Genomic DNA, 26,748 nt, shown 5'->3' on the forward strand with positions numbered 1-26,748 from the left:
CTAATTCACTTCCATTAAGGGTATACGTTGCTTGTGTATTCTTTACGCCGAAGTGCATAACTTTGCATTTTTCAACATTAAATTTCATCTGCCATTTGAGTGCCCAGTCCTCCAGTCTATCTAAATCCTTCTGCAGCAAAGTAATATCTTGCTCACATTGTATTATTTTACAAAGTTTTGTGTCATCTGCAAACACTGAAACATGACTTTCAATGCTGTCTTCAAGATCATTTATAAAAATGTTAAATATAAGGGGTCCCAGAACAGACCCCTGAGGGACACCACTTGCCACCTCTGTCCAGCTTGAAAATTTACCATTAACGACAACTCTTTGTATTCTGTTTTTAAGCCAATGTTCTACCCAAGAACAAGCATTTTCATCGAGACCGATTTCCTTGAGTTTGAACACTAATCTTTTGTGTGGAACTGTATCAAATGCCTTGGCAAAATCCAAATAGATCACATCCACTGCAACACCCTGATCTATACTTCTACTTACTTCTTCGTAGAACGCAATCAAGTTAGTTATAGTTATAGTTATAGCTTGGCTATTTTAATTTTCCCATTTGGATTTCATTTTCTAAAATGTAATGAATAACCTTGACAGAGTAGAAAAAAAGCTTGGATTTTACCGAATAAATCTCCACAATTGTAAATACTTGAAAACTTAAATGTGTATTTTCCATTTTTTCCCCCAAAAATGTTTAATTCACTATTAGAGTTATTTACTAAACACCACATGTTAACCTATTAAACCTAAATGGAAAATAAAAATGTGCAAAAACCTTTTATTTTATAAAAATTCTCCATCTCAGCTATAGACACAACTTGACAATTATAACTTCAGGTTTGCCATTTGTATTTAATTTGAATACGAACCAGCCCACCCCAGTCTCCAACACTCAGCAGGCAGCAGGTTGTAATGTATGAGATAAGGCTGGTATGTGGCACTGATAGTCTCCTATTAACGCATGCGCACTTGTCACTTCTTGTGTGGACCCGTCTGCGTCCAGCAGAGTTCTAAGCACTGGAAGAATCAACTCACCAATCCCACCCGCTGCTTCAGCACGAAGCACCGAGTAGGACTGCTTTTTCAAGGAGGACGCGTCTCGCGTGTTTGTAACTTTAAATGACGTCGGACGAGCCGGCCAATCACAGTGTCGCGCGGAGCCTTCCGGAGGCAAATTTGAAAAGTGAGTTTAACTGAAGCCGAAGAAACGGTCAGAGCGCCAGACAGCGCGAGCCATCCCAGTCAGGAGCTGCAGCGGGCAGGGCGGCAGCAGCCATGAGGAAAAGGTGATCTATTACAGCCCAGTCCATAGGGACATCATTATAGGACTAATTTCAATATCCCGAAAACCTAGTCACCGTGTGACAGTCAACTCCCATCACTCTCAGCCCACCTCACAGCAGGTTCTGGACTGCAACCCCCAACAGGCTCAGGCACCCTAATATCAGCTGGATAGCCTCCCCTTTCCATGCCCAGTATCGCCACCCCAGGCTGTCGTGCAGTACACACCTTGTGTATCCCCTTTCCGGGACGTGGTTTAATCAAATGTCTTATTGCAGCAGAGCTGACAGATCCCTGTCCATCAAAGGGAACAAACTGTTACTACTGGACTGCAACTCCCATCACCAATCAGTTATATAATCTGTCTGTCTACACATTACGGGGCTGGCTTGTATTTTATTTGTGTTTGCCCACATTTTCATATTGTTATTTTATTAATATATTAATGGTACATATTCAAATATGTCAGTGAATGCCTAGCATGCTCTCTGTATGCAGGGTTTATTGTACACTGACTGTATATACTATATAGGATTACATATTGTACACTGACTGTATATACTATATATAGGATTACATATTGTACACTGACTGTATATACTATAGGATATATGTATGTGTATATATATATATATATATATATATATAGGATTACATATTGTACACTGACTGTATATAATATATATATATATATATATATATATATATATAGGATTACATATTGTACACTGACTGTATATACTATAGGATATATATATATATATATATATATATATATATATATGATTACATATTGTACACTGACTGTATATACTATAGGATATATATATATATATATATATATAGGATTACATAGTGTACACTGACTGTATATACTATATATAGGATTACATAGTGTACACTGACTGTATATAATATATATATATATATATATATATATATATAGGATTACATAGTGTACACTGACTGTATATACTATATATAGGATTACATATTGTACACTGACTGTATATTAAATAGGATTACACCTTGCATGGTGTCAGTAATCACTGCTAGGGGTGTGAGAGGTTGTATATATGGATTTTACTGACCTCTACCTGGCTGAATAGTTTGCATTCAATTGCTTCCATTGAATTTCTATAGTTTTGCTGTGTGTGTGTGTGTTGCTTTTTTTCATACCGTTTTTATTTTGTCTTGTGCTGGTGTGATCCTTAAACAGGATTGGGGTGGTGCTGGTGGCAGGCAATGTGTGTGACATTCATAGTATGTCTGTAATTTCCATGGAAGTATATCAGCCGTCTGTAGTTTTGTTTGGCCTCATGCCACTGCTCTAAGCTGCAGGTCCTGGGATTGGCTTTACCAGGACAGAGCGATGTTTGTTCTAATACAAGGTTATGATATTTTGTTAAATGAATTACACAGATGAACCTCATTGACTGAAACAGTGCGTTTTGCATGATTTTTGAGAGCTGGGAGTGAGGTACCATCCTGCATATTCTTTGCAATCTGTTGACATAGATGAAATCAAGGCAATAAAAGTAATAGAAGATACTTATATTCTTTACTAAATGGAGACATTAAGGACTTGTTTCTCCCATTTCATACGCTGCTTCTCCTTATGTCTTTATTTTGAATATTAGAACCGTGTACATAATACTTTTATTTGGGGTTAAAGGTGAATATTAATGCAAAAACAGGTGCCATTCTAGGGTTCCGTGCTAAGTGAGGCATAATCGCTATGGAAACCAATAGTTTTTCTCACTATTTATTGTTTTGCACCCAGAATAGCACCTGTTTTGCTTTTGTTAGAACTCCCCCATTGTATTTATTGCATTGCTCTTTTATTGTTGAAAAGTTATTTGAAGCTATTTTTATAAGCATGGCCAAGTCCCCTTATGTCACTGATTATTGTGATCTCTTCAATACTTTCCATTTTTAATTTTATTATTTTGCAAATTTACATAGATATGCACTTATACCACCAGCCCAGTTATTTTATGGCAACTTATCTAAATTCCTGAGATTCCGCAGTTACTAATGTGCTTGGTGTAAAACCTGTTCAGGAGTTCAGTTTGTGAGCTAATGATTAACACAGTAAATGGTAATAATATATCTTTGGATCTCTGAAATGTTTCTGGATATTTTGGATCCAATAAAGTACTGATGGTAAATACATTTAGTGTAGGAATTCTAAGCTGCAGGGTTTACAATTGGCATTTGGTGTTTATCTAGCCATTGTTCTTGGAAACCTCCGAATCTTTGTATACGTGACTCCCTTTTTACTAAGATCCTTTTGAAACTGTGTAAAGATAGCTATTTTGTGTGCTAATTTTAGAGTTGAAGCTTGTTAGATATAGTTTCAATAATAATAAAAATGCAAATCATGTTTTAAATAAATGCCTATGGCATTTTAAAGTTTCATTGACGTTCCAACTCATTCAATATTTACCATAAGAGAAAGTATAGACCACTTGTGCCACACATAAGATGTTCTATGGAAAATCTGGGGATTCTCTTTATTTTCTTGCCTGCACGAGGCTACAACAATGATGAAGCACTGGGATATGAAGGCAGGATCAAAATGTTGATGGAAGCCCCTAGGTGAGAGCTTTAGCTTCTCCCCTGGCTTCCATATGAAGTGGCCATGTTGCTTCTGTGTATTTTTGCCCAATATTCAAAGGCTGCAAAAGTAAAAGCCAAAAAAAACAAACTTTCTAATCCAGCATCATTTTTTCAGCATCTTACACTTAACCAAATTAACCAGCATAATATTACAGATAAGGGATACCTACTTGAAAATGAACTTTTACTGATTAGTGCGACCATGTGAGTTGTTTATGAATATAATCTGTCAGCAGTGAGACAGTCACTATGCATAATTCATGCACATGATTATTTTAGGGCATTGCTTTTCCCATGGACAGTCAGATACCTTTTTATCTAAATAGTTTTTCTTACTTTGCTGTGATCTTGTGCCTTCTAGGATCTGTCTAAATACTTGCTTGACTGACACTACAAAGATTCTGAGGGCGTTTGGATACCTGTTGACTTCCCTGAGTTAGAACATTCTGAATTTGATTTGTATGCCAGGCTATACAGATCAATCAATTTCAAATAATTCAGAAAAGGGTACGGTTAAGAAAACTAAAAGCACAACCAAAGGCTAAATTTTAACTAGCAATTAGAATGTCTTTCCTCTTTTCAAGTTCTGTTTCGGAAGTTCTAGCTGTGTTCACTGGAGTGGCTGTGCTCTGCTCTGAAGCCTTGATCAACTCCCTAGTGTTCTTGGACTATTTTGGTATGTCAGTTCAAGAAGGAAAAGCAAACATGGAATGAGATCATCTTGTCTCGCCAACCCAAGCCTTTTGAGGGTGTGGCTGGAAGCTTTTATAGTTAACCGTTAAATTTCAATTTGATTTAGTCATATTGCAATTAGAACTTTTTTTTTTTTTTTTACTGCATTTCACTGTGTTAGAGAAACTGGCATGTTTCTGTTGGTGGCCATAATCCTTTCTCTGACCACTATAAACACACAAAGCTTTTGTTGATTGGATGAGGTCAGTTACCTCCACAGCATCTTTCCAGGATGCACGAACCATACGTGCACTTACTATCCTTGGCTAACGCTTTATAAAATCTTTATGAAAAACTTGGTCAAATTGAATGAGTGTCATTGAAATTCCAACACCATCAATACTGAAAAAAAGTTATTCACACAAGCGTGAGATTAAAGCTTTAGTCCTAAACTGCGGAACTGAAGCCATTTCTAACTTGTAGATGTTTTCAATTCAGCTATTTTTTTTTTTTCTTCTTAAGTTTGAATTCCTGACAATTCACACATTCGTGAATAACTGAAAAATAGGGGACTGTGTTGCTTTATTTACGACTTTGGACATGGTGAAACTGATGACTGTCCCGGTGCCAATGAAATGTCATGGCTTCCTACATGATGGTCCAAACCAATACTCCTCATAGAGGAGCATCGGGGACCTGTTGTGCATACACGGTGAGCGCTGCATGCATCCAAGCTTCCCCATAGGATAGCATTGTATTCAATGTTTTCCTACGGTCTTCCCCATCATGTGACAGAGCTTTATTCTATCACTGCTGCAGAAGCACCATTACTGGCTGTCAGTAGTGAATTTCTAACTTTGCAATGTAAATATTGAAGTTTCTAAATAAAACTGCAATGTTTTACATTGCTGATTAAAATTACAGGGCCCACAGCATGAAGACCACTTAATTGAGATCAATGGTCTGGGTGACTATAGTTTCCCTTTAACCCCCAAATGTCAGAAAATTGAGCAGTGAGGCTGCAGGGGCATGATTTATATACCATAACTACTTCACTAAGCTAAAGTTGTTTAGATTCTAAGTTTCTGACTCTTTGTAAATTATAACAAAATGCTATGTTCTTTACAGAAATATTGTTGCATTATGCATGTGGAACAAGGATCAGATAGTAGTTGGCCTCTTTAATTAGTTTAAAGAAATACTGTGCCCACCATATCAACATAATCTAAATGAAGTTATGGTGCCTAGAGGCTCCCAGGCAATCTCTTACCTTAAATGATTAAACCTTTCAAGAATGGTTTGACCCCAAAAGCCGCCATCCAACGTCAAGTCTCCAGGTCCCCCAGCAGCATTCTGTTTCGGAACGTTGTTTCATGAAGTGCGGAGTGCTGTCTCGAAGGGGCGCCATAGATTGGCAAGAGCAATCAGCTGACGCTCTGTGCCAATCCGTAGCTTACCATTCATGAAAAACGTAACCTTTTTTTATGAATGAGGAGCTACTGATTGACATAGTGTCAGCTGACCACTCTAACCAATCAACAGCGTCCCTCCCAGTGGCACACCGTGCTTCCGGAAACTCGGGTTTCAGAAACCTGATGCCTTTAGGGTTAATCTGTTGTGCAAATATTATTCATATATGCATAATATTTTCAATCGTTCATACGATAACTTGATCTTATCTCTTTACTTTCTTGCTGAATTTCATTATGGATTTTTTTAAAAAAATGTTTTTTTTTTTGTTTTTTTTTTTTTTAAATCTAGCGAGGTCATAGCTGCAGAGTCTGTAGCCTGTCTAAATTCGGCATTGGCGCGCCTTCGCGATATCTGGGAAGAAATTGGTATACCAGAAGACCAGCGCCTCCAAAGGACAGATACAGTAAGGAAACATGTAAACGTAAGTAGAAATGAGCAATAGATTTGTTTATCAGAGCTTGATAAATTTGGGTACACATCTAGTGTGGATGTAAATTTACCAGTTTTAAAAGCGGGGTTTCTCAAATTTCCATTAGACTTAACACTGAAATTGACTTTATCTATTGATGCAAAAAATAATTGACAGCTGTAAATACAGTAGAGTGGGCGAGGGGCACCAAGGGCACTCCTAGCAAAGTGACTTATACAGGGAGCTGTAGTGGTTATGGTGCTTGGAGTGTTCCATTAATTTCCTAATGATGTGACCCTTAAAGGGACATTTATTACTTTCAGGCAACTCTCATTCAAAACCTTTAGCTTTGAATAAGACATTTGCCTTACGCTGCAGGCTGAAAAAAAGCTGGTAAATATGATTTTTTTCTTCTTCATATTTACATTTTTCTTCTTTCTTATGCTTTACACACCCACTTGAGGGAGGCGCTGATCTAAACCATCCGTGTCCCATCCCTAGGAATGCTGGTATTGGGCATGCTTGATAGTGTTTTTATTTTTTTATATTTGTGTGTGTGTGTGTGTGTGTGTATGGAGTTGGAAGATCTCTACACCTTGCAACATCCTGATTAGTGTGATTAGGCAGTGCAGTCTCTGTCGGTTTCTCTGTTCTGCTGCTGCACAATGATGCCCTGTTTCTTTCATTAGTGGTCTGTAAAGATGGAGGCTGAAGAAACTCCTAGCTGAAAGGCGTGCCCAAAACTGCAATCTGACCAAGCTTTTAGAAAGTTTATAAATATTTATTACATACTTTTCAAAGTTTTTCTTTATTTTGTATATTTATGTGTTTTGCTGCTTTAAAGGGACATTATAGTCCCCATAACAACTACATCTTATTGAATTTGTTCTGGTGAGTATAATTATTACATTCAGGCCTTTTTTCAGTAAACACTGTCTTTTCAGGGAAAGTGCAGTGTTTACATTACAGCTTAGGGATACCTCAATTGGCCATTCCTCATATGGCTACTAGAGGTGCTTCCTGGGGCAATTCTGCACACTGCCATTCAGTGTCTCCACCCTCTGCATGGAGACACTGACCTTTCCTCATAGAGATGCATTGATTCAATGCATGTCTAGGAGATGCTGATTGGCCGGGGCTGTGTTTGACTTGTGCTGGCTCTGCCCCTGATCTGCCTCCTTGACAAGCTCAACCAATCCAATGCTTTCCTACGTGAAAGCACTGTGATTGGCTCAGATCAACATTTCTGATGATGTCCGTCAAGCAGGCAGATCAGGGGCAGATTTTTGCTATATTTAGGGGAAGGAGGGTGTTGGATGGTATTTTTTTAACACAATAGGATCAGGAATACATGTTTGTCATAATTTAAAATGACATGTCTTATTGTGATCATTCTAATTTCTGTTTAGAAAACATATATTACATTTCATCAGTGTCTATGCCCCCCCCCTCCCCACAGTTACTTCTCACACGGATGATTGAAGAGGAGGAGAGCTTGAAGGAGCGTCTTCTAAAGAGTATTGATGTTTGTCGCAAAGAGCTGAATGGGCTCTGTTTGGAGCTACATCTTCCGCCCTTTGAAGTAAGAGATCACCAAACTCCTCTGAGCTTAAACTTAATTATACCTTCATTGCCATTGCTCTCCATTAATGTTGTTATATAAGTTGCAAATGTATTCATTTATTGTGAGCCGATTCTGATATCTGTAACTGTAAAATGCTCAAAGGTTTCTGAAACTAACTTATTACTCCGTTTTTGTTTTTTTTAACATTTTGGTACTTATTCCATGTTTGTTTTGAATTATAGTGTTTCTTAAATTCTGCCTGCTAGTATTTTTAGAAATCTCAAAGCATATTGACAGGTATATTTTGTGATGTTTTAGATAAAATAATCAAAGCTAGGTCAATGTAACTTTTATAAAAGCCATGGCTGTCTGTATGCTTTTGACTTTTTTAAACTTTTATCGTCAAACCTGCAAAATAAAACTAAATGCTAGTCTTTTGATCTAGACTTTGTGCGATTCATCTTTTGCTAACTTACCTTGTGCAGGAGGAGGAGGACTGCACTATCTTGCAGTTGGAGAAGGATTTACGGACCCGTGTAGAAGTCATGTTAAAACAAAAGAAGGAAAGATTGCAGGAACTAAAACTGTTAAAGGAGCGAGAGCATGACTTGTGTGACCTCTTGTGCATGCCTATATTATTGAACGTTGACGATCATGGTGTTCCAAGCTTGGAGGAACTAGATCAATTTAGGAGGCGGCTTGCTGAACTTTCTGCAGAAAAGGTTCTATTATCTGTTTTATTACAAAAAAATGTGATCTGTTAGTGACAATATCTCGCAATTGTTACATAATCTTCTTTAACTTTAGGAGCGCAGGGGAAAGGAGTTTGTGAGTGTCAAAAGGCAGATTATTCTTTGTATGGAGGAATTGGATCATCTCCCCGACACAAGCTTTGAACGAGATGTGGTGTATGAAGAAGAGGAAGCTTTCTGCCTCTCAAAAGAGAATATTGCATCTCTCCACGAGCTACTGTTTCGGGTAGGTGGTTCTTATTTTTACCACTAAAACCCAAATAAAAATGTATAAATCTTGAGCATTTAGATTAAACTGGTTGCACTTATGTAGAGATAGATGTTTTGTATAGTAACAGATATGTATAAATTGTGTGATGCCTGCTACAGTGTGAGATTGTTTCACTGACCTCAAATGTCAAATGCTGTTAATAATCTGTCTTCTGATCATTGGCATCTTCACTACTGTCATTACCTTGTATGTGATCTTCAGAATAATGACGTTATACTCTTGCCCTGACTGTGCTGTGACAGAAGTACATTTCGGATTAATAAGAAATTGGCTTCATAATGTCCCTGTTTGATAAGTGTGTAATCTATAATGAGCTCTTGCAAGTGGCTCTTCAGATTTAGATTTTTTTTTTTTTTTTTTTGTTCTAAACTGGTTTTACTATTAAAATTAATAGTAATTAGTAAATACTAATAATTAGTAAAAAAAAAAAATATATATATATATATTTTGTTTTTAATGATGCGCTAGAATTCTAGAAGGCAGATTTGGGTTTAGGGCTTCCTAAATAGCTGACTTATAGGTAGGATATTCTAGAAGCAGCAACACTATATATTAATTACAACTGCAGGTTGTTGCAGTCTTACAGTTTTAGTTATCTGTAATGTCACTTTCATGTCATGGGGGCAGGGCTTTTCCTACAGCCAGAAACCCCTATGAGCTGACCCAGTAGCTGGAATGAATGCTAGAAGTTACTGAGATCACTACCTGGTGGATATCTGAGGCAACTTAACACAGAAAATGTGTGTTCCTTGCTGCCAAGTTGCTCAAAAGTCTTAAAGGGATACGTATCACTTTGAGACCACAATCTCCTCACTCTGCAGGCTGAAAAAAGCAGATATTTATGATTTATAAAAATAAAATAAAAATCTGATTATGCCTTACCCACACCAGGGTGGAGATGGATCTAACCAATCTGTTTCCCATCCCTAGGCATGATGGAAAGGTGCATTAGGTGCCTGATTTATGCACGTACAGTTAGAATATCTCTTTTTAGCTTGCAGCATCCTGACAGGATGGTCATTGTAATCATGCAGATCAAGCACATTAATGCCCTGTTTCTGCCATTAGTGGACGGGATGCAACTTCTTGTTAAAAGGACACTTTAAGCTAAAAAAAAATGTTTATCTGCTCTATTTGCCTTGCAGAGTATGAAATGCCAGAAATGTGCAAAGGTCTAAATTACTGGGGGTGACAGAGGGATCAGTATACTGTAGGGGTTATAGAGCAAGGAGAAGAAATGGTACAATCCTTTTGGATAAGATGTGGTGTACATCAAATAAAGGATATATTCTGAGGTTCTGCAAAAAAAAAAAAAACCTTGGCCAAACTGATTCTAACATTTTTAAAGGCTACAGTCTGTCTGTAAAGTGGTTTTATTTAACAATTTCCTATGTTTTTGCCACGGGCACTTTTCAATTTCAGCTAGAAGAGCAGAAAACAAAAAATCAAGTGTTATGCGATGAACTGCGATCCAAAATAACAGAACTCTGGGATCGGCTTAATGTTCCGCAAGAAGAACGCGCTGCTTTCTCTGAATACATGACTACTGGATCCAAAGCAAAAATCATGAACGTGGTAAGTGTGCTAACTATTTCTAACAGTCTATGCTGCCATGACTACATCATTCTGCTGTAACTGAGTCAGAGAGTGAGAAACCCTGGAAAAGGCCTTAATTCTGAACTCCACTCCTCATTTTATTTTTTTCCCCACTTAACAGTTACAAGAGGAAGCAGATCGTCTTCAGAAACTTAAGTTGCAGAACATTAAAAATGTTGTTGAAGTTATTCGAACTGAATTGGCATCTTACTGGGACAAATGCTTCTACAGCCAGAATCAAAGACTAGGATTTGCTCCTTATTATGATGGTTAGTGATTTTTTTTTTTCACTTAGTACATATACAGTGTATGTATATATTTATATATATATATATATATTATATTGTGTATATACTCTTGATAAAGGTGTGTTTGCACGAAGAAACGCAAGTCGAGCTTTTTGCCGGTGTGTTTACAGGGAGTGCAGAATTATTAGGCAAGTTGTATTTTTGAGGATTAATTTTATTATTGAACAACAACCATGTTCTCAATGAACCCAAAAAACTCATTAATATCAAAGCTGAATATTTTTGGAAGTAGTTTTTAGTTTGTTTTAGTTATAGCTATTTTAGGGGGATATCTGTGTGTGCAGGTGACTATTACTGTGCATAATTATTAGGCAACTTAACAAAAAACAAATATATATCCATTTCAATTATTTATTTTTACCAGTGAAACCAATATAACATCTCAACATTCACAAATATACATTTCTGACATTCAAAAACAAAACAAAAACAAATCAGTGACCAATATAGCCACCTTTCTTTGCAAGGACACTCAAAAGCCTGCCATCCATGAATTCTGTCAGTGTTTTGATCTGTTCACCATCAACATTGCGTGCAGAAGCAACCACAGCCTCCCAGACACTGTTCAGAGAGGTGTACTGTTTTCCCTCCTTGTAAATCTCACATTTGATGATGGACCACAGGTTCTCAATGGGGTTCAGATCAGGTGAACAAGGAGGCCATGTCATTAGATTTTCTTCTTTTATACCCTTTCTTGCCAGCCACGCTGTGGAGTACTTGGACGCGTGTGATGGAGCATTGTCCTGCATGAAAATCATGTTTTTCTTGAAGGATGCAGACTTCTTCCTGTACCACTGCTTGAAGAAGGTGTCTTCCAGAAACTGTAGGACTGGGAGTTGAGCTTGACTCCATCCTCAACCCGAAAAGGCCCCACAAGCTCATCTTTGATGATACCAGCCCAAACCAGTACTCCATCTTGCTGGCGTCTGAGTCGGACTGGAGCTCTCTGCCCTTTACCAATCCAGCCACGGGCCCATCCATCTGGCCCATCAAGACTCACTCTCATTTCATCAGTCCATAAAACCTTAGAAAAATCAGTCTTGAGATATTTCTTGGCCCAGTCTTGACGTTTCAGCTTGTGTGTCTTGTTCAGTGGTGGTCGTCTTTCAGCCTTTCTTACCTTGGCCATGTCTCTGAGTATCGCACACCTTGTGCTTTTGGGCACTCCAGTGATGTTGCAGCTCTGAAATATGGCCAAACTGGTGGCAAGTGGCATCTTGGCAGCTGCACGCTTGACTTTTCTCAGTTCATGGGCAGTTATTTTGCGCCTTGGTTTCTCCACACGCTTCTTGCGACCCTGTTGACTATTTTGAATGAAACGCTTGATTGTTCGATGATCACGCTTCAGAAGCTTTGCAATTTTAAGAGTGCTGCATCCCTCTGCAAGATATCTCAGTATTTTTGACTTTTCTGAGCCTGTCAAGTCCTTCTTTTGACCCATTTTGCCAAAGGAAAGGAAGTTGCCTAATAATTATGCACACCTGATATAGGGTGTTGATGTCATTAGACCACACCCCTTCTCATTACAGAGATGCACATCACCTAATATGCTTAATTGGTAGTAGGCTTTCGAGCCTATACAGCTTGGAGTAAGACAACATGCATAAAGAGGATGATGTGGTCAAAATACTAATTTGCCTAATAATTCTGCACTCCCTGTATTTTAATTTACACTAAAATGAGTGGGTCTTTTGTTGGTATTGGAGAAGGCAATTATTGATCAGAGTAGCGAGTTGTGGCTCATATTCTATCAATAGAGGGGACTGCCGTGAAGCAGTAACATGGGATTAGCACCGTTGTTTGGGAATAACAGATGGGTTTGAGACCTTCCCCTTTTTTTATTTTAAATTTACTACAGACTTGGCTCTTTTAGTTGCTTACTTAAACGATCACTATAGTGTCAGGAAAACAAACCCGTTTTCCTGACTCTATATAATCCTTAGGGGGCCCCCCTCCCGCTGGCGGTGACATCTCCTACCACTCCGACGCCAGCTCCCGAGTGGAGCCAAATGCGCATGCGCAGCCAGAGCCACACACGCATTAAAAACGCCCATAGGAAAGCATTGAGAAATGATTTCCCATGGACGTTCTGCATGCTTAATGCAATTTTTCGCATTGAGCGTCGGGGAAGCACCTCTAGCGGCTGTCAGGAAGACCGCCACGAGAGGCTGGATTAACCCTGCAATGTAAACATAGCAGTTTCTCTGAAACATAGCAGGGGATAAGAAAATCTTAATTAAACAGAGCTTGCAATAAAGAAAGCCTAAATAGGGGCTTTCTTTACAGAAAGTGTTTATGGAAGGCTGTGCAAGTCACATGCAGGGAGGTGTGACTAGGGTTCATAAACAAAGAGATTTAACTCCTAAATGGCAGAGGATTGAGCAGTGAGGCTGCAAGGGCATGTTCTATACACCAAAACTGCTTCATTAAGCTAAAGTTGTTCAGGTGACTATAGTGTCCCTTTAACTCTTACTCTGTGCAATACTCTTGCATGTGGATACTATCCCTCTGCCTGCTAGTTTTTAACCCTGACTGTGCTTTTTATACTAGTTTATATTATTTCTAACTGTGGCTCTCTCTAACCTAACCACTAGATACAATTAATTGCTATTCTCTCTATTCTAATCACTGTTTAGTTTTGAGCATGAGGTGTTTCCCTTTTGATAATATCTTTCTTTGTATGGGATCTGAGGTGTGAGTGATTTTACACGAGATCCCTCCTCGGGGAAATTTAATTCGTTTATTTTTGGGAGAGAACACAGATGCAATTTAATAATGGCTTAAAGTTTTCACTTTCTTGCAACAGGTACCCATAATGTTCTTTCCTTGCTTATAGTGCTGACATATTCTCTTATTGGAAATGTTGTATATTATACCTTAATTGTGGCTGTATTTTTATCTACCAGTGGTGTAGTTATTTGTTCTTAAATAGATTCTACAATTAATTCCGAATTGGGGGGGCCCCCGGTGTTTAACCCTGGGAGATATCTAAAAATGAATAATACAAATATATCTATTTTAGCTATGACTACTGTGGTTGGTTTACATAGTGACCTACGCTTCTGGAGTTAACCCTTTTCACCTATATGAGGCTTAGTTTTTCATAAGGGTTTTTTGGGTCCTTACAACAGGTATATAGTGCTATCTTTACTGGTTAATCGTTATGTTTCTAACGCTTTCATCTAAACTCGCTATATGTATCTTTTTTTTTTTTTTTTTTCTTCAACCGTGGCATGTTTAAATTTAGCAACATAGATATAGCATAAAAAGGTTGGCTTTTTGTTCAAAGCAAATATTCTACCTTTAAAATGAATTGGGATGTATTCTTTTTTTTTTTATATATATATATATATATATAACTTCTAACTGTTGCGCCCTCCTTTATAAACATTTCCTCATTCCTTCCCTTCCTATTGATTCTGTGTGATGCTTAAATTACCTGCCGAACACCTTTTGAGTAACAATGAGACCTCGTGTCCTACATCTAGAACTCCTTTTTCTTCTATATACTGTATTGGCTTACATTTTGGTGTACATTATGGCTAACTTAACCTTAATCCTGTGTTAGAGGATTACGGAGAGGACCTGCTTGCCCTCCATGATGCCGAGATCAGCCGTCTAAAACATTACTACGAGGTGCACAAGGAGATGTTTGAAGGTGTACAGAAATGGGAAGAAAACTGGCGACTCTTCTTAGAACTTGATGTAAGCTTGATGCGTGTGTGATTAGAGGGCAGTGCATGTCTTAGGATCCTAGATCTTTGAGGTGAAAGATCAGTTTTAGAGAACTTTCCTTTAATACCATAGCTGATAGCTGACAGGCAATTTAATACATAACCAATCTTGTATTTAAAATACACTCAAAAAAAATTGCTTTGGACGAAGCAAAAGTATTTAATTTTTTGCCGGTTAATAATGCCAGAGATTTAATAAGTTTTAAGTGCCTTAAAGGGAAACTCCAGTGCCAGAAAAACGATCCGTTTTTCTGGCACTGGAGGGTCCCTCTCCCTCCCACCCACCAATCCCCGGTTACTGAAGGGGTGAAAACCCCTTCAGTCACTTACCTGGGACAGCGGCGATGTCCCTCGCCGCTGTCTCCGCCTCCGACGCTCCTCCTAGTGATTACGTCGGCCGGTGGGCGAGACTAATCTCGCTCACCGGCCGAGGAGACCTAATGCGCATGCGCGGAAATGCCGCGCATGCGCATTACGTCTCCCCATAGGAAAGCATTGAAAAATCATTTCAATGCTTTCCTATGGGGAATAGAGCGACGCTGGAGGTCCTCACACAGCGTGAGGACGTCCAGCGACGCTCTAGCACAGGAAACCTGTGCTAGAAACAAGGAAGTGACCTCTAGTGGCTGTCTAATAGACAGCCACTAGAGGTGGAGTTAACCCTGCAATGTAAATATTGCAGTTTATGAAAAACTGCAATAATTACAGTTGCAGGGTTAAGGGTAGTGGGAGTTGGCACCCAGACCACTCCAATGAGCAGAAGTGGTCTGAGTGCCTGGAGTGTCCCTTTTAAGGCCAGGGACCGACAGCTGCCCTATACCGATAAAGCCATGAGACTAAATGTGTTTTTTTTTTTTTTGTTTTTGTTTTTTTTTATGTACTACTGATAACTTCCTTTAAGGTAGGTCTGCAGCAGGTGCAGGCAACTAGTCCCTGGTTCCTCCCCTTTAACCCCTTAAGGACCAAACAATTTGGTAAAGTGGTTTTTGACCTTCCCTGTTTCATTTGTACAATTTTATGTTTTTAAGCTATAAACTGAGCTTAACTGAAGCAATCTGGTTTGGGGCATTGATACACACTGCAGTTTATTAGCTAAATGGCAAACTGTCAATCACTGACTATACAGACCAGATTAGTCCTACTGGAAAATATCCTGTTTAGGAGAGTTGTAGATTCTCTAAAGATTTCTAAATCTTTAAACCGTAGAGAGCTGCTGCTCTCGTTGAAGTTTTACATTGATCCTACCTATTCTCCTTTGGTTTTCATTGTAGAAAAAAGCAACAGACCCCAACAGATTCAATAACCGTGGAGGTAACCTGCTAAAAGAAGAAAAGCAGAGGGCAAAGCTGCAGAAAATGCTTCCAAAGGTAGTGTCAGCCAGTATGCTATGCCTCTTCTATTTACTGTACAATTATTAATCTAGTGCTTTCTGTGTCTTTCTATAATTTCAGGATTATTTACAGAGGTGAGAATTCAAAGTGAATTTCAGATTTTAGGTTAAGAAAAAAAAGTCCACTAATTCACTCTGAATTCTCACTTTAGTGAATAACAATGGCTAGGTCATTTTATATCTTTGAACACTGCGCTGAAACGCATCCTGAAAAAGATTAGGGGGCTCCATATTCTCAACTTCATTAATCATTTTCACTGCTTGCACTGTGGTGAGAGCTCTAAGACCATTCAGAGTGTTTCAGCAGTGCTCTTTGCATGGTCTGCCATAAAATGGGGCTGGCCAGGAGACTGTCCGTCTCTGGAGTACTTGACACCAGTATGACCAGCTCCTTCTCAAGGCCTGCCCACACCCTGTCCCAATTGCATACCTGATTTTAGAGCGATGCATTTGGTTAATTGATAAGTGTGGGAGCACACAGACTGCATGATTTCTGGCTCTGAAGCTTTTATCCACACATGACATTGACAACATTTATTTACATTTTGTGGTTTGTTTTTTTTGTGTGAAACCAATTAATTTCTTTCTTTTAGATTAGATCTGATGTAGACCTCAGCTGTTAGATAATTAAAACTCCAACAATGCTTTGCCAACCATTAAGGCCGGCTTAGTTCTACAACAGCCTGGTATCTACCAATTGTCCGCAGTTAAGATGTGGTTAAATCCAAGTCTGTTTTTATTTGTAGCAGCCTTTACCTAGAGTAGTTGGAGCAGTGGATATAGTAAATGTATTAATACATTTGGATTGTGAATATAATAGTGTTTTTTTGTTTTTTTTTCTCCTGTGTAGCTGGAAGAAGAATTAGGTGTACGCATTGCAGGCTGGGAGCAGGAACAGGATCAAGAATTTTTTGTTAATGGTAAAAAATTCATGGACCATGTTACGGAGCAATGGGAACAATTAAACATGGAGAAAGAGAGGGAGAAACAAGAGAGGGTAAGGATACTTGTCCTGAAACATGGGTTTTGATTTCAAGATATTTTCTATTTATTTATTTTGCCAGTATTCACACCATGGCAGTACTAGTCTGTTTAGTGTTTGGTTTTTAAACTAGTTAACATTCTGTTACCCATCTTACTCCTACCCCAACCCAGTGGTGTTAAGCATCAGTTTGCTGATCCCAAAATCACACACTTATGTATATTGGTGTATGGCGATAGACCTGCACAGCTATAATAATCCACAAAAACAACCTTCTGTATACTGGTGTATGGCAGTAGATCTGCAAAGACCAAATATTCCACAATCACACCCTTTATATAGAAAGATGTATGGCAGTGGAGGTGATTTGTTATAATAATCCACTGTAACTCCCTATATAGACTGGTGCCTTGAATAAGCTCAGCGATGTTTGTGTACTGAGACAATATTGTGTTTGGAGTGTGCTTCTTTAACATCAGAAAGGCACATTCTAATACGTTTCTTATACCAAAATAAATTAAAATGACCTGCTATGCTATGACAGGACAATTTCTCTTTGAATCTGACACGAGCACATGGCATTTATTTTGTTCCCAGAGATTAATCGGGTAGTACACTTTGTTTTTAATACAGCAAATAAAGAAAAACCGACAGCTGGAAGAGGAGATGATCTATGGAAGTGTCCCAAAGACTCCTACCAAACGGAGAGTTCTTGGGTCTACTACCCCTGGTAAAGTTCGTAAGGTATGTTCAGCCTTGACATTGACAAACCTACATACAGTCCATTAACACAGTCCAAGGAACACTCTTAATCTTCTAATAACTTAAGTTTGTTTACGTTGTTCTGGGAGCAAGAGTGGCCGGACGCACCTGATGCTCTCAGCTGCCACTGAGTTAACACTTTCTTATACTGCTGTGTAGAGAGCAAAGCAAGTGCCAGGCGCTGGAGCCCCTACTTCGGGTTTAAACTATTTCCAAATGGTTTAACACCTGACTGTAAGAAAATGCCCGGACACCACTGCCCCTAGAACAACTTGGGCCTGTCACTTCTCTGAAAATTACACAATAAGACTTTAAATGGCTATAACTTGTACTAACTTTTTTTTTTCTTTTTTTTCAAGTGATGCTCCATTTTATGTATACATGCATTATGTATATATAAAGTGTATACAGAAGCATTAACAAATAGCAACACAATCCAATTCAGTCCATGCACAGCCAGGACACAGTGTAAATGAGGAGGAATATATGTACATATATGTATATATTTTTATTTTTAAACATAAATGAGGTGATACTCGTTGTCTTAGTGTCGGCTGACTGCTGTAGCCAATCAGCAGTGCCCCTACCCAACATGAGAGCCATTATTGACATGGTCTCTTGATGAGAAAGTAAATGCCTTATTCCCCAAACTCTGGCAAGTGACAAAGCCAAACAAAAGTTGTGCCAGTTGTTGTCAAGTGGAAGAAAAATGCATAAGGCAAAATAGTTCCTATGGTGCCTTGTCTATTTTTGTAGAAAAAGAACAGATTAGGAATAAGGAGAAGAGGAAAGATTGACACAAGATAAGTATAGGATGACAGAGCCACTTTACGTTATGGGAGTGGAAGTATTCCTTTAAAAAAAATTCCTTATGGACATGATTTGCTCAGTGAAACATGCTATTGTAAATTCAAACAAACCTTCAGGAAACTGAAATGGGACTACTGTTTGTGATTAGGTGTTTTAATCTTTACAGTGCTTTATCTTGGTAAGTAAAGTTTGTAAGGTATGTTCCGCCTTGACATTGACAAACCTGCATACTGTCCATTAAAGGAACACACTCAATCTCCTACTAACTTAAGTTCATTTAAGTTGTTCTGGGGGCATGAGTGGCCCTGATGCTCTAATCTGCCTCTGACATCTAAATGTTAATGTTAATTTGAATATTAAATAAACAGAATTGATTCTTCTAGCTAAGGGGTGTTTTAGTAAGAACTTCATTTTTCCCCTTTGAATGGCAAAGGAGCCAATTTTCAACATAATTTTACATTTTCCACGATTTCTTGTTTATGGAAAAAACACATTTTTTTTTTTTTTTTTTTTATTATTTTGCACTCAATGCATGTATTTTACACTGTTAACACATTGCACGTGCATGTTATTTCTGCTCCCCTAATTTTTCCATGCTTTCTGCCCTCAGCTTCATGGCACCTCCGTCTCCAGTGCTACCAACAGCACCATGCGCTCTGCATTCAGTGGAACACTTTGCCACTCTCCTGTGACCCGTCCTCCACTCGCTAGTGGCAAGGTTAGTAACCTGCACTGATATGCGATGGCTTCTTGGTCACCATTACAAATGCTGCATTAATATTTTTAAGCTTTTAATGGCACAAATCATCCTTCCTCACTTTGCTTTCTTTTCCTCACTGCTGAAATGTTTTCTGCTGTAGTGTGAGGAATGGGCTATTGAATGTAATAGTAGCTTTAAGGAGACTTGAAGCAATGTTGTCATGCAGACCTACATCTTCAATCAGAATACTTTTCTGCCATGTGTACAACATGCATGATCCGCCATGTATCAAGAACATGAAATTCCTGGAATTGTTTAAAATAGCTGTTGTGAAATTAAAGTTATTAAACCTAAACTTATCTGTAAGTTTGGAGCTGTACTTTCTATTGAATATTCTCTGTTGCAAAAAAAGAGCTACACATGCTTTCACACTAGTCATGTCAGTTGAATGTAGGGATTCCCATGGTGCCATATATTCCATCACACCATAGGACAATAACTTCTACTCTCTGATGGAAGCAGGAATGATGTGGTGCTGCAGTACATACACTTGTTTGGATGGGCAACTCTAATATTATTGACCAGTGTTTAGAATTCTGCTTTCTGGCCTCTGAATTTTGCCATGTTCTCCTCCGAATACTATTTTCTTTTAAAGCTATAACTACTATGTACCACTAAAAATTGCAGAGAATTGAGGAGAGCTGTAATTAAACGCTATGACTTAATAGCAGCCTGACCTGTATTTTGCTATTACTGTTTTGTTTTTCTATCCGGTATTTCAATGTGATCTTTCCCCATTCTAGCAAGGACTGCCTTCACGGACCCCAAGTAGAGTGTTCAAGACTCCACAATCAAAACGGCTAGAGAAGAACAAAGAAAATATGTCCCAGCTAAATGGAACCGCTATGAGCGGTGGGTGCCATCTCTCAATTCCTGCCCAGCGTAACATCAGCGTTAACTCTGTTGCCAGCACCTATTCTGAGTTTGCGGTAATTCACCTTTTCTAAGCCAAGAGGCCAAAAAGCTTTCAATCACAAAGCAGCACACAGTCAGGAAAGCGTCAATATTTTATTTTCGCATGCCTGGTAGAACAGCAGAGTTTTGCTGATTTTAATGCTGCTTCATGGCAAAAAAAAATTGGTGATTTAGAAAGCATGATACCGTAAAACTCCGCTAATCACAATCCAAATACTTGCATGCATTGTGATTCCATAACCCAGCATATAAAATGTAGACTTCAGGAAGGGTATAGTATAGAACCCATTAATTATATCACCAATAATATTTGTAGTGTGTGTGTGTGTGTGTGTGTGTGTGTGTATAGTTTCTATTAAACCAGACCCTTTCCTGAAGTTCTACATCTTCCTGCTTGATGCTAAAGCTCCCTGCCATGCTTCAATATGCATTAAGGACTCTACAAGGTGGATTTAACCCTAACCTGCCTCAAACACATATATATGTCTCTGTGTTACTCTAACAGAGGCTGAATTATTTAAATAATTATGCTTATAAATAAGTTTGCCATTTTTACCGTGTTTTAATGGAGTTTTAAAAATAAGCAGGTATGTCTGCAAAGTTATTCTCTATTTGTATTACTTCAATGGTCACAAAACAATCCAAAGTTATATGTCCATCTGACCTCATTGTGTACAATCCGTATTGCTCCCATCACTGGCATGCTCACTTAGTGCCCAGCTAGCTCACCAAATGCACCTGCTGTGTCACAAACCCTTGCCGTAGAAATGCACTGCTGCTTAGAAAGACAATATAGTGGTCGGGTAGGACAGATCTTTGGGTTATGGAGTGGGTCAGATATGTGCAGTACAGATTAATATTTTGGATGTCCTACTATGCACTTTAGACAACACAAGACAGGATCAAACTTATCCATTTAGTCAAAGGGGTGTAAACTAAAGGTTAATACATGTCTCCATTCATATTCCTTGTTTATAGAGGGATTCTACTCATATTGACTCCACAACCACAAACTCAAACTCCAGGTCTGTATTCACCACATATATCCATACCTGGTGCATGCCTTTGGGGAACTATACTAAGCCTTCTCTTAGTGGTTTATTCACTGAACTGCAAAAAAGTGTAGAAATGTATGTATTGGCATCTTAAAGGGGCCATAACTACAAGAATCTGCGTAAATCGAAGTATTGGTGCCAAAACAAAAGTTAAAAATGTGTCCACTGTTTACTTACATGGTTACTCCAAGTTTCATAACCACTCTAGCCTGCTGTAGTAGTTTATGGTACCAAGCGTACCCTGGCAAGTTTTTCTACCAGTAAGGAGGAAACTTTACAATGGTCTGCCATTTCTCTGGGTCCTGCTGGGTGTCGAGTCACAATGAATGGTGGCAAAATGACATCTGGTTTCTGCAGAGGCCAGACTTCAATCCTGCCATTCATTCATTGGCATCAGCTGATCACTCCCATTCACCAAATGAGTATCTGTGAATAGAATATCCACAAAATTAACACTAGCAAGCCAAGGACACATGATCCATACAGACTAATGAAAGCTTACAGAAATGGAGATACACCTCCAGTAACTAGCTGCATGATTTGGTTTGTGCACGTTTTATACTGGTCCTTGCACCATGACCACTTCAAAATGCTGACGTTGTCATGGTGCATGCAGTAACTCTTTAACTTGTGGGGAAAACCACTTTCAAATTTACAGGAGGGTTACTCACTAGTACAGTTATAGTGGAGTTGCACAATTCAGGCCTAAAACAAGTAATTCCCTGCAAATTCTCCACAATGCGGAGTATAGTGGGAAAGAGAGAAAACCCCAGTGTGTTCACTAAGGCCATATACATACCAGCATCTCCTTGGATTTAGCTCAGTCTGCTCTATGTGAATAAACCTCTAAGTTACGTTATGTCCTAAAGGCTACGGTAACATACACTGAACTCCCATTCTTCCTCAGCACCATGGTTTCCATTCCAGCTATTAACATTTACCTTGTTTCATATTTTGTTTTCCTCTTTGTGCTTGGTTATATTGTATTCATGTTAATGTTGCAGATCCTGCTTACATGCTGGTCATTGCACACAGACTGTACATAGAGCAAGCTGATCCTGACTGTGTAACTGCTTTCATTCCTAGCATGATTTGCTGTGCTATTGCTAACTGTATGTAAATGTCTTTTTATTAACCCAACTAACCATGTTTTGTTTTGCAGAAGCTCCTTAGTACATGGCTTCATCTTCTTGCTGTTGCTATATTAACAATTGGCACTCATTCTGCTTAAAATAAAATGAACACACTATAAGCACCACAAGAACTATCACTTTTTGTGTTGGTGCTAGAAACTTGTCCCTGGACACTTACCTTTTTAAATCCTTGTCAGTTTCTTTTTCAGGTTAAAGTAGCTCTCTCCAGACAATGTATTGTGATTAATTTATAAGGATAGAATCTTATAAAATACCAATTAATTGTGTTTTCAGCATTTTATTTCAATTCCAAAGCAGTCAAAATATATGACACAGAACTATTTTGTGTTATGGGTAAGCCTAAAGTTGACAAAACTTTGCAAAAAGGCAAGGTTGCCACTTTCCAGTTTTGTCAATTCATGTAGCTGTTGCAAGCAGAGGTGGGAATATCACTTCCTATAGATCACAATACTTGGTTTGTGAAGGATCTTACAGGATCCTCCATACATATAAAGGTTGTACTTATGCATAAGAGTACAGCATTGACTTGACTACTGGTGGAGAAAGCGCCAGAAGCTGAAAAGGTTTTGTCTGCATGGGATAACGTAAGGCAAGTATATTTACCTTCCGCTGCCCAGGCATTGCATCTGTAGAGGGGATGTCACTTTATGCAAGGCTCTTAACTGCCCCACCAGAGAATTGTCTCTGGGTAGCACAACTTGAGCACGTCATAGACGCACTTGGACCAGTGCAGTCAGTGCTTCTTTGTCAGCCTATGGTGCTGGACACCAGGCGCTTCAGTGAGTGGCACTCAAGTTGTGTCACTGGTACCCACCCAACCCCATTCCATTACCTCCCAATATTGAAGTGTATGCTTTAGGGGATTTTTGCTAAATATGTGCTAGCTGTACTGGAAGCAGGCACACAATACTGATCCCTGTCTGGCTTAGAGCAGCTGTACTTGGAAGTAAAGCTAGAATATTGGCAGTAAGGGGTTTACATGAATATAAAGAAAATGACAAAGATTTCAAATATAGGGCTAGGAAACTTTATTCAAATATATGACTACTATAATAGCATGTTGGTTATGGACTTTGAAGTGTTCTTTTAAGCCTGATTTTCTTCATGGAATAAAATATGGTTTTTGGTAAGAGTAACCCTTTACTATGCTGATCCCAGCAGCCTGACCCACCACCAATTAAGTCACTACCCTTCACTGCAGGGGTGCCCGTGAGGAAGGGGAGAGGAGTGTTAGTTTAGTCACATATGTCTTTTGTCATGGCTAGAAGAAGAATTCAAATATTACATGGGACACAGACATTTAGTTCAGAACAACCCCAGTGTATTTTGGCAGCTGTTTAAGATCTGTAAAAGTCAAAATTTAGAACAGTGGGCTCATTTAGTTCTGAGAAAATGGGTCTGTAAACAGGTTTAAAAGCAAAGAATTTAACGTGTTAAAGCTTCAATAGTGTAAAACAAATATGTGTATTTACTATCAAGAAGTGTTACTTTTTTGGGGGGATTACTTTTTAGGTTAAATATACACTTGCACCTAGAGCTTCATATGAACAGTTTTACATTTGTGATTAGAGTAAAGTTGACAATGTGAGATTTATTCTAAAAAAATGGCTATGGTTTGTGCATTTTTTTTATGTCTTATGCCCTAAAATTCTCACATTCGTTTTTTCCTTTACATTGTATTCCTGCATAGTCTATAAAGTTAAACTTACAGGGCAGTGTACATGTGTATAGTACTCTTAAAGTAATAGCCAAACAGGCTAGTGATTTCTCCCCTCAACTAAAAATTAAATAAATAAAAATATAACACAATTTTATTTTTATTTTCATTTTATGAATGGTTGCTTCTAGCTCTGTAAAAATATTTATTTTTGTCTTGCAGCGAGAACTTTCAAAAGCTACAAAATCTGATGCAAACCCTCGAATTCTGAACTCAACTATTACTCGTACGTAACATCCAGAATTTCACGGAAAATTAAAGGAAAAGACCTAATGCCAACGTGAATTTTCACGTTTAAAACCCATCTGTGCAGTCTCATATCAGAGTTCTGGAGTTCCAGATAAAATCGAATTGCCTCGTTTGAGGGGAACACGTACTGCAGGCCATGTTGTTTATCGCGCATATTTTGCACTCTCTCTCATCTCCTTAGCTAATTAATCAACTAGCTCCCCGGAAAGTTGCTGAACTGATTATTTTTGCAACTATTAGTTTGAAAATATCCTCTATTTTGCGATTTAAGTTGGAATATATTTAATAAGATCATATTCCTTTACACAAGACTCTAGTTCTCACAGGGTTTAATGTTTTATTTGTGTATATATACGGTTTTTATGTAATCATGAATACCTTTGCACCTTTTTATGATGTCACTACAACTGTTCTACAAAGCTTTTTTAATTTAAAAAAATATATATTTTTTTTTTTTTGCCTAATGATGCATAGTAGGATGGTCCGGGTATTTTGCATGCAACTTCAATGATCCTTTGCCTGTCAAAGACTGGTCAAGGAACATAGATGTTATATTGTCAAATCTCAACTGTAGGTAGAGAGGGCACAATTCAGCAGCACGTAAAGGATCTAGTCCATGTAGCTATTCTCATTGTGTACCATGCATCCATTAATTCTACTGCTATTCCTAGTAAACAAGCCCCTAAATTTATCTAACAGTAATTTCGAAAAAAGCTAAATGTCATATTCATATACATTTTGTTACAGAAAAAATTGGCTAGTTTGCTTTTAACTCATGAATAAAACATTGTAAAATGTAATGATGGTACGAACATTCTAGAATTATATGTGTTGGGGTAAATTACTTGCTGACATTTAAATCCCATTTTATTTTGATGTAGAAGTATCCAGCATAGGGCATTTTGATTTGTAAGGAAGTCTCATGCAGACCTATTTCGCTGTTGCACATATACATCTGTATGAGATTCCATGTTTGATGTCAATAGCCTTTCAATCCTCATAAAGCCATTTGGGGTTATTGATAGCCAACACATTCAAAGGAAAATGTTTGTTTTTTATTCTTTTTCATATTTAAAAAAAAATGCATTCATTTGACACACTTTAGTGTTGTAGAGTTGTGAGGTTTTTTTTATAAATATTTTTTACTGCCGTATTGTTTCCTCATTTCATCCACTGAAATAGCAGTCTAGGGTGATGTAATGCACTCCTTTAGGACTGTTAAAGTGCTGCTGTACTGAAGCTGAATGTGACTGTGACAACTTTGCAGATTCATTAGTCATACAGTGGCAAGAACTAGTGTAGTCCTCAACAGGATCTATGCTTTTAAACAACTTATTTGCATTTAATTAGGTGAACTGTGTTGTTCTCTTACTTAGAACTAAACTTTCCTTAATTTGCCAAACACAGCACTCAGTAGAACAGATTCTAGATCCACAGCTGTCTGTGGAAGACGGCTCCATACAACAGTAGATGTTCAGAAGAGCTACACTGGGACGGCTCTGAATTAGAATTTTTACTTTTTTGTAGTTAAAAAGAAAAAAGACTGGAAAGAGCACAGAAAGGCTTTGGTCTGATGACTAAAACTTATTAGTACAGACTAGAAATTTGTACCTCATACATTAAAGATATGGGAAGTAGTTGAACAGAATCACATAAATCTTAGTGTTTTATGCAATGCATTGATGAATAAATGTAGCATTGTTTAAAGGATCTTTGAAGAAATGGGTAAGTTGTCAAACCTTTTCATTTACTTGGTTGCCAGTCTTTGTGAGCAGATGAATAAAACTGCAACTTTCACAGTAACTTGTATAAGAGCTGAATTCTAAGCTCCATAGTCTGGTGTTGATTCACAAAAACTGGTAATCCTATATAATAGCAAACTTTTCCTGGTCTGCTTTGGGGCAAACTTTGTCATTTTGGCTAAACCAAATGGTGTAGTGGTAACTCCATAAATAGTGGTGTCAAGTACATGCCAACTGCTAGTCCGCTCTTTTACAGGTATTTTTGTGTAAATGGTTATATTGGGGTATCTGTATTTCCTAGCCGTCCTCTTCCAATTCTCTAATTATACATGTTTTTAAAACCTGTTCCCTCTGCATCATTTGCCAAAAAAAAAATCAAATGGCTGTGGCAACTTGTCGTATGTACTTCTTTTTGACTTGTACAGTACTTGTATAGTAAATTAAAATATATACACTACTACTTGATCTGGTTTCTGTTTTGATGCCGGATATTCACAAATCTGTAGCTGACTTACATAAT

The 26,748-nt window shown here is 38.2% G+C and overlaps 1 protein-coding gene across 5 annotated transcripts; it reads left to right on the forward strand.

Moving 5' to 3' along the window:
- The first annotated feature begins 1,169 nt into the window (after positions 1 to 1,169).
- On the forward strand, positions 1,170 to 25,171 carry PRC1 (protein regulator of cytokinesis 1). Of its 5 annotated transcripts, none has more exons than XM_063448923.1 (15): positions 1,170 to 1,296; positions 6,347 to 6,479; positions 7,927 to 8,049; positions 8,517 to 8,753; positions 8,839 to 9,009; positions 10,477 to 10,629; positions 10,772 to 10,919; positions 14,527 to 14,663; positions 15,964 to 16,059; positions 16,933 to 17,079; positions 17,698 to 17,808; positions 19,247 to 19,354; positions 20,140 to 20,325; positions 21,290 to 21,336; positions 24,400 to 25,171. In XM_063448923.1, the coding sequence occupies exons 1-15, from the start codon at positions 1,286 to 1,288 to the stop codon at positions 24,446 to 24,448; spliced, it is 1,857 nt and encodes a 618-aa protein (XP_063304993.1). In that variant the 5' UTR covers positions 1,170 to 1,285; the 3' UTR covers positions 24,449 to 25,171. The 5 variants fall into 5 exon arrangements, with proteins under 5 accessions (XP_063304993.1, XP_063304997.1, XP_063304994.1 ...); XM_063448927.1 differs by having other exon boundaries at positions 20,140 to 20,248; positions 24,400 to 24,486; XM_063448924.1 differs by lacking the exon at positions 21,290 to 21,336.
- Positions 25,172 to 26,748: the final 1,577 nt, after the last annotated feature.

The sequence above is a fragment of the Pelobates fuscus genome, chromosome 3, assembly GCF_036172605.1.
Source record: "Pelobates fuscus isolate aPelFus1 chromosome 3, aPelFus1.pri, whole genome shotgun sequence".
In the NCBI taxonomy this organism is placed as follows: domain Eukaryota; kingdom Metazoa; phylum Chordata; class Amphibia; order Anura; family Pelobatidae; genus Pelobates; species Pelobates fuscus.

Coding starts and splice junctions, on each gene's coding strand:
- PRC1 (XM_063448923.1), top strand. Junction 16,060..16,932: donor TGCAGAAAATGCTTCCAAAG/GTAGTGTCAGCC, acceptor TCTCCTGTGTAG/CTGGAAGAAGAATTAGGTGT. Junction 17,080..17,697: donor AGAGGGAGAAACAAGAGAGG/GTAAGGATACTT, acceptor TTTTTAATACAG/CAAATAAAGAAAAACCGACA.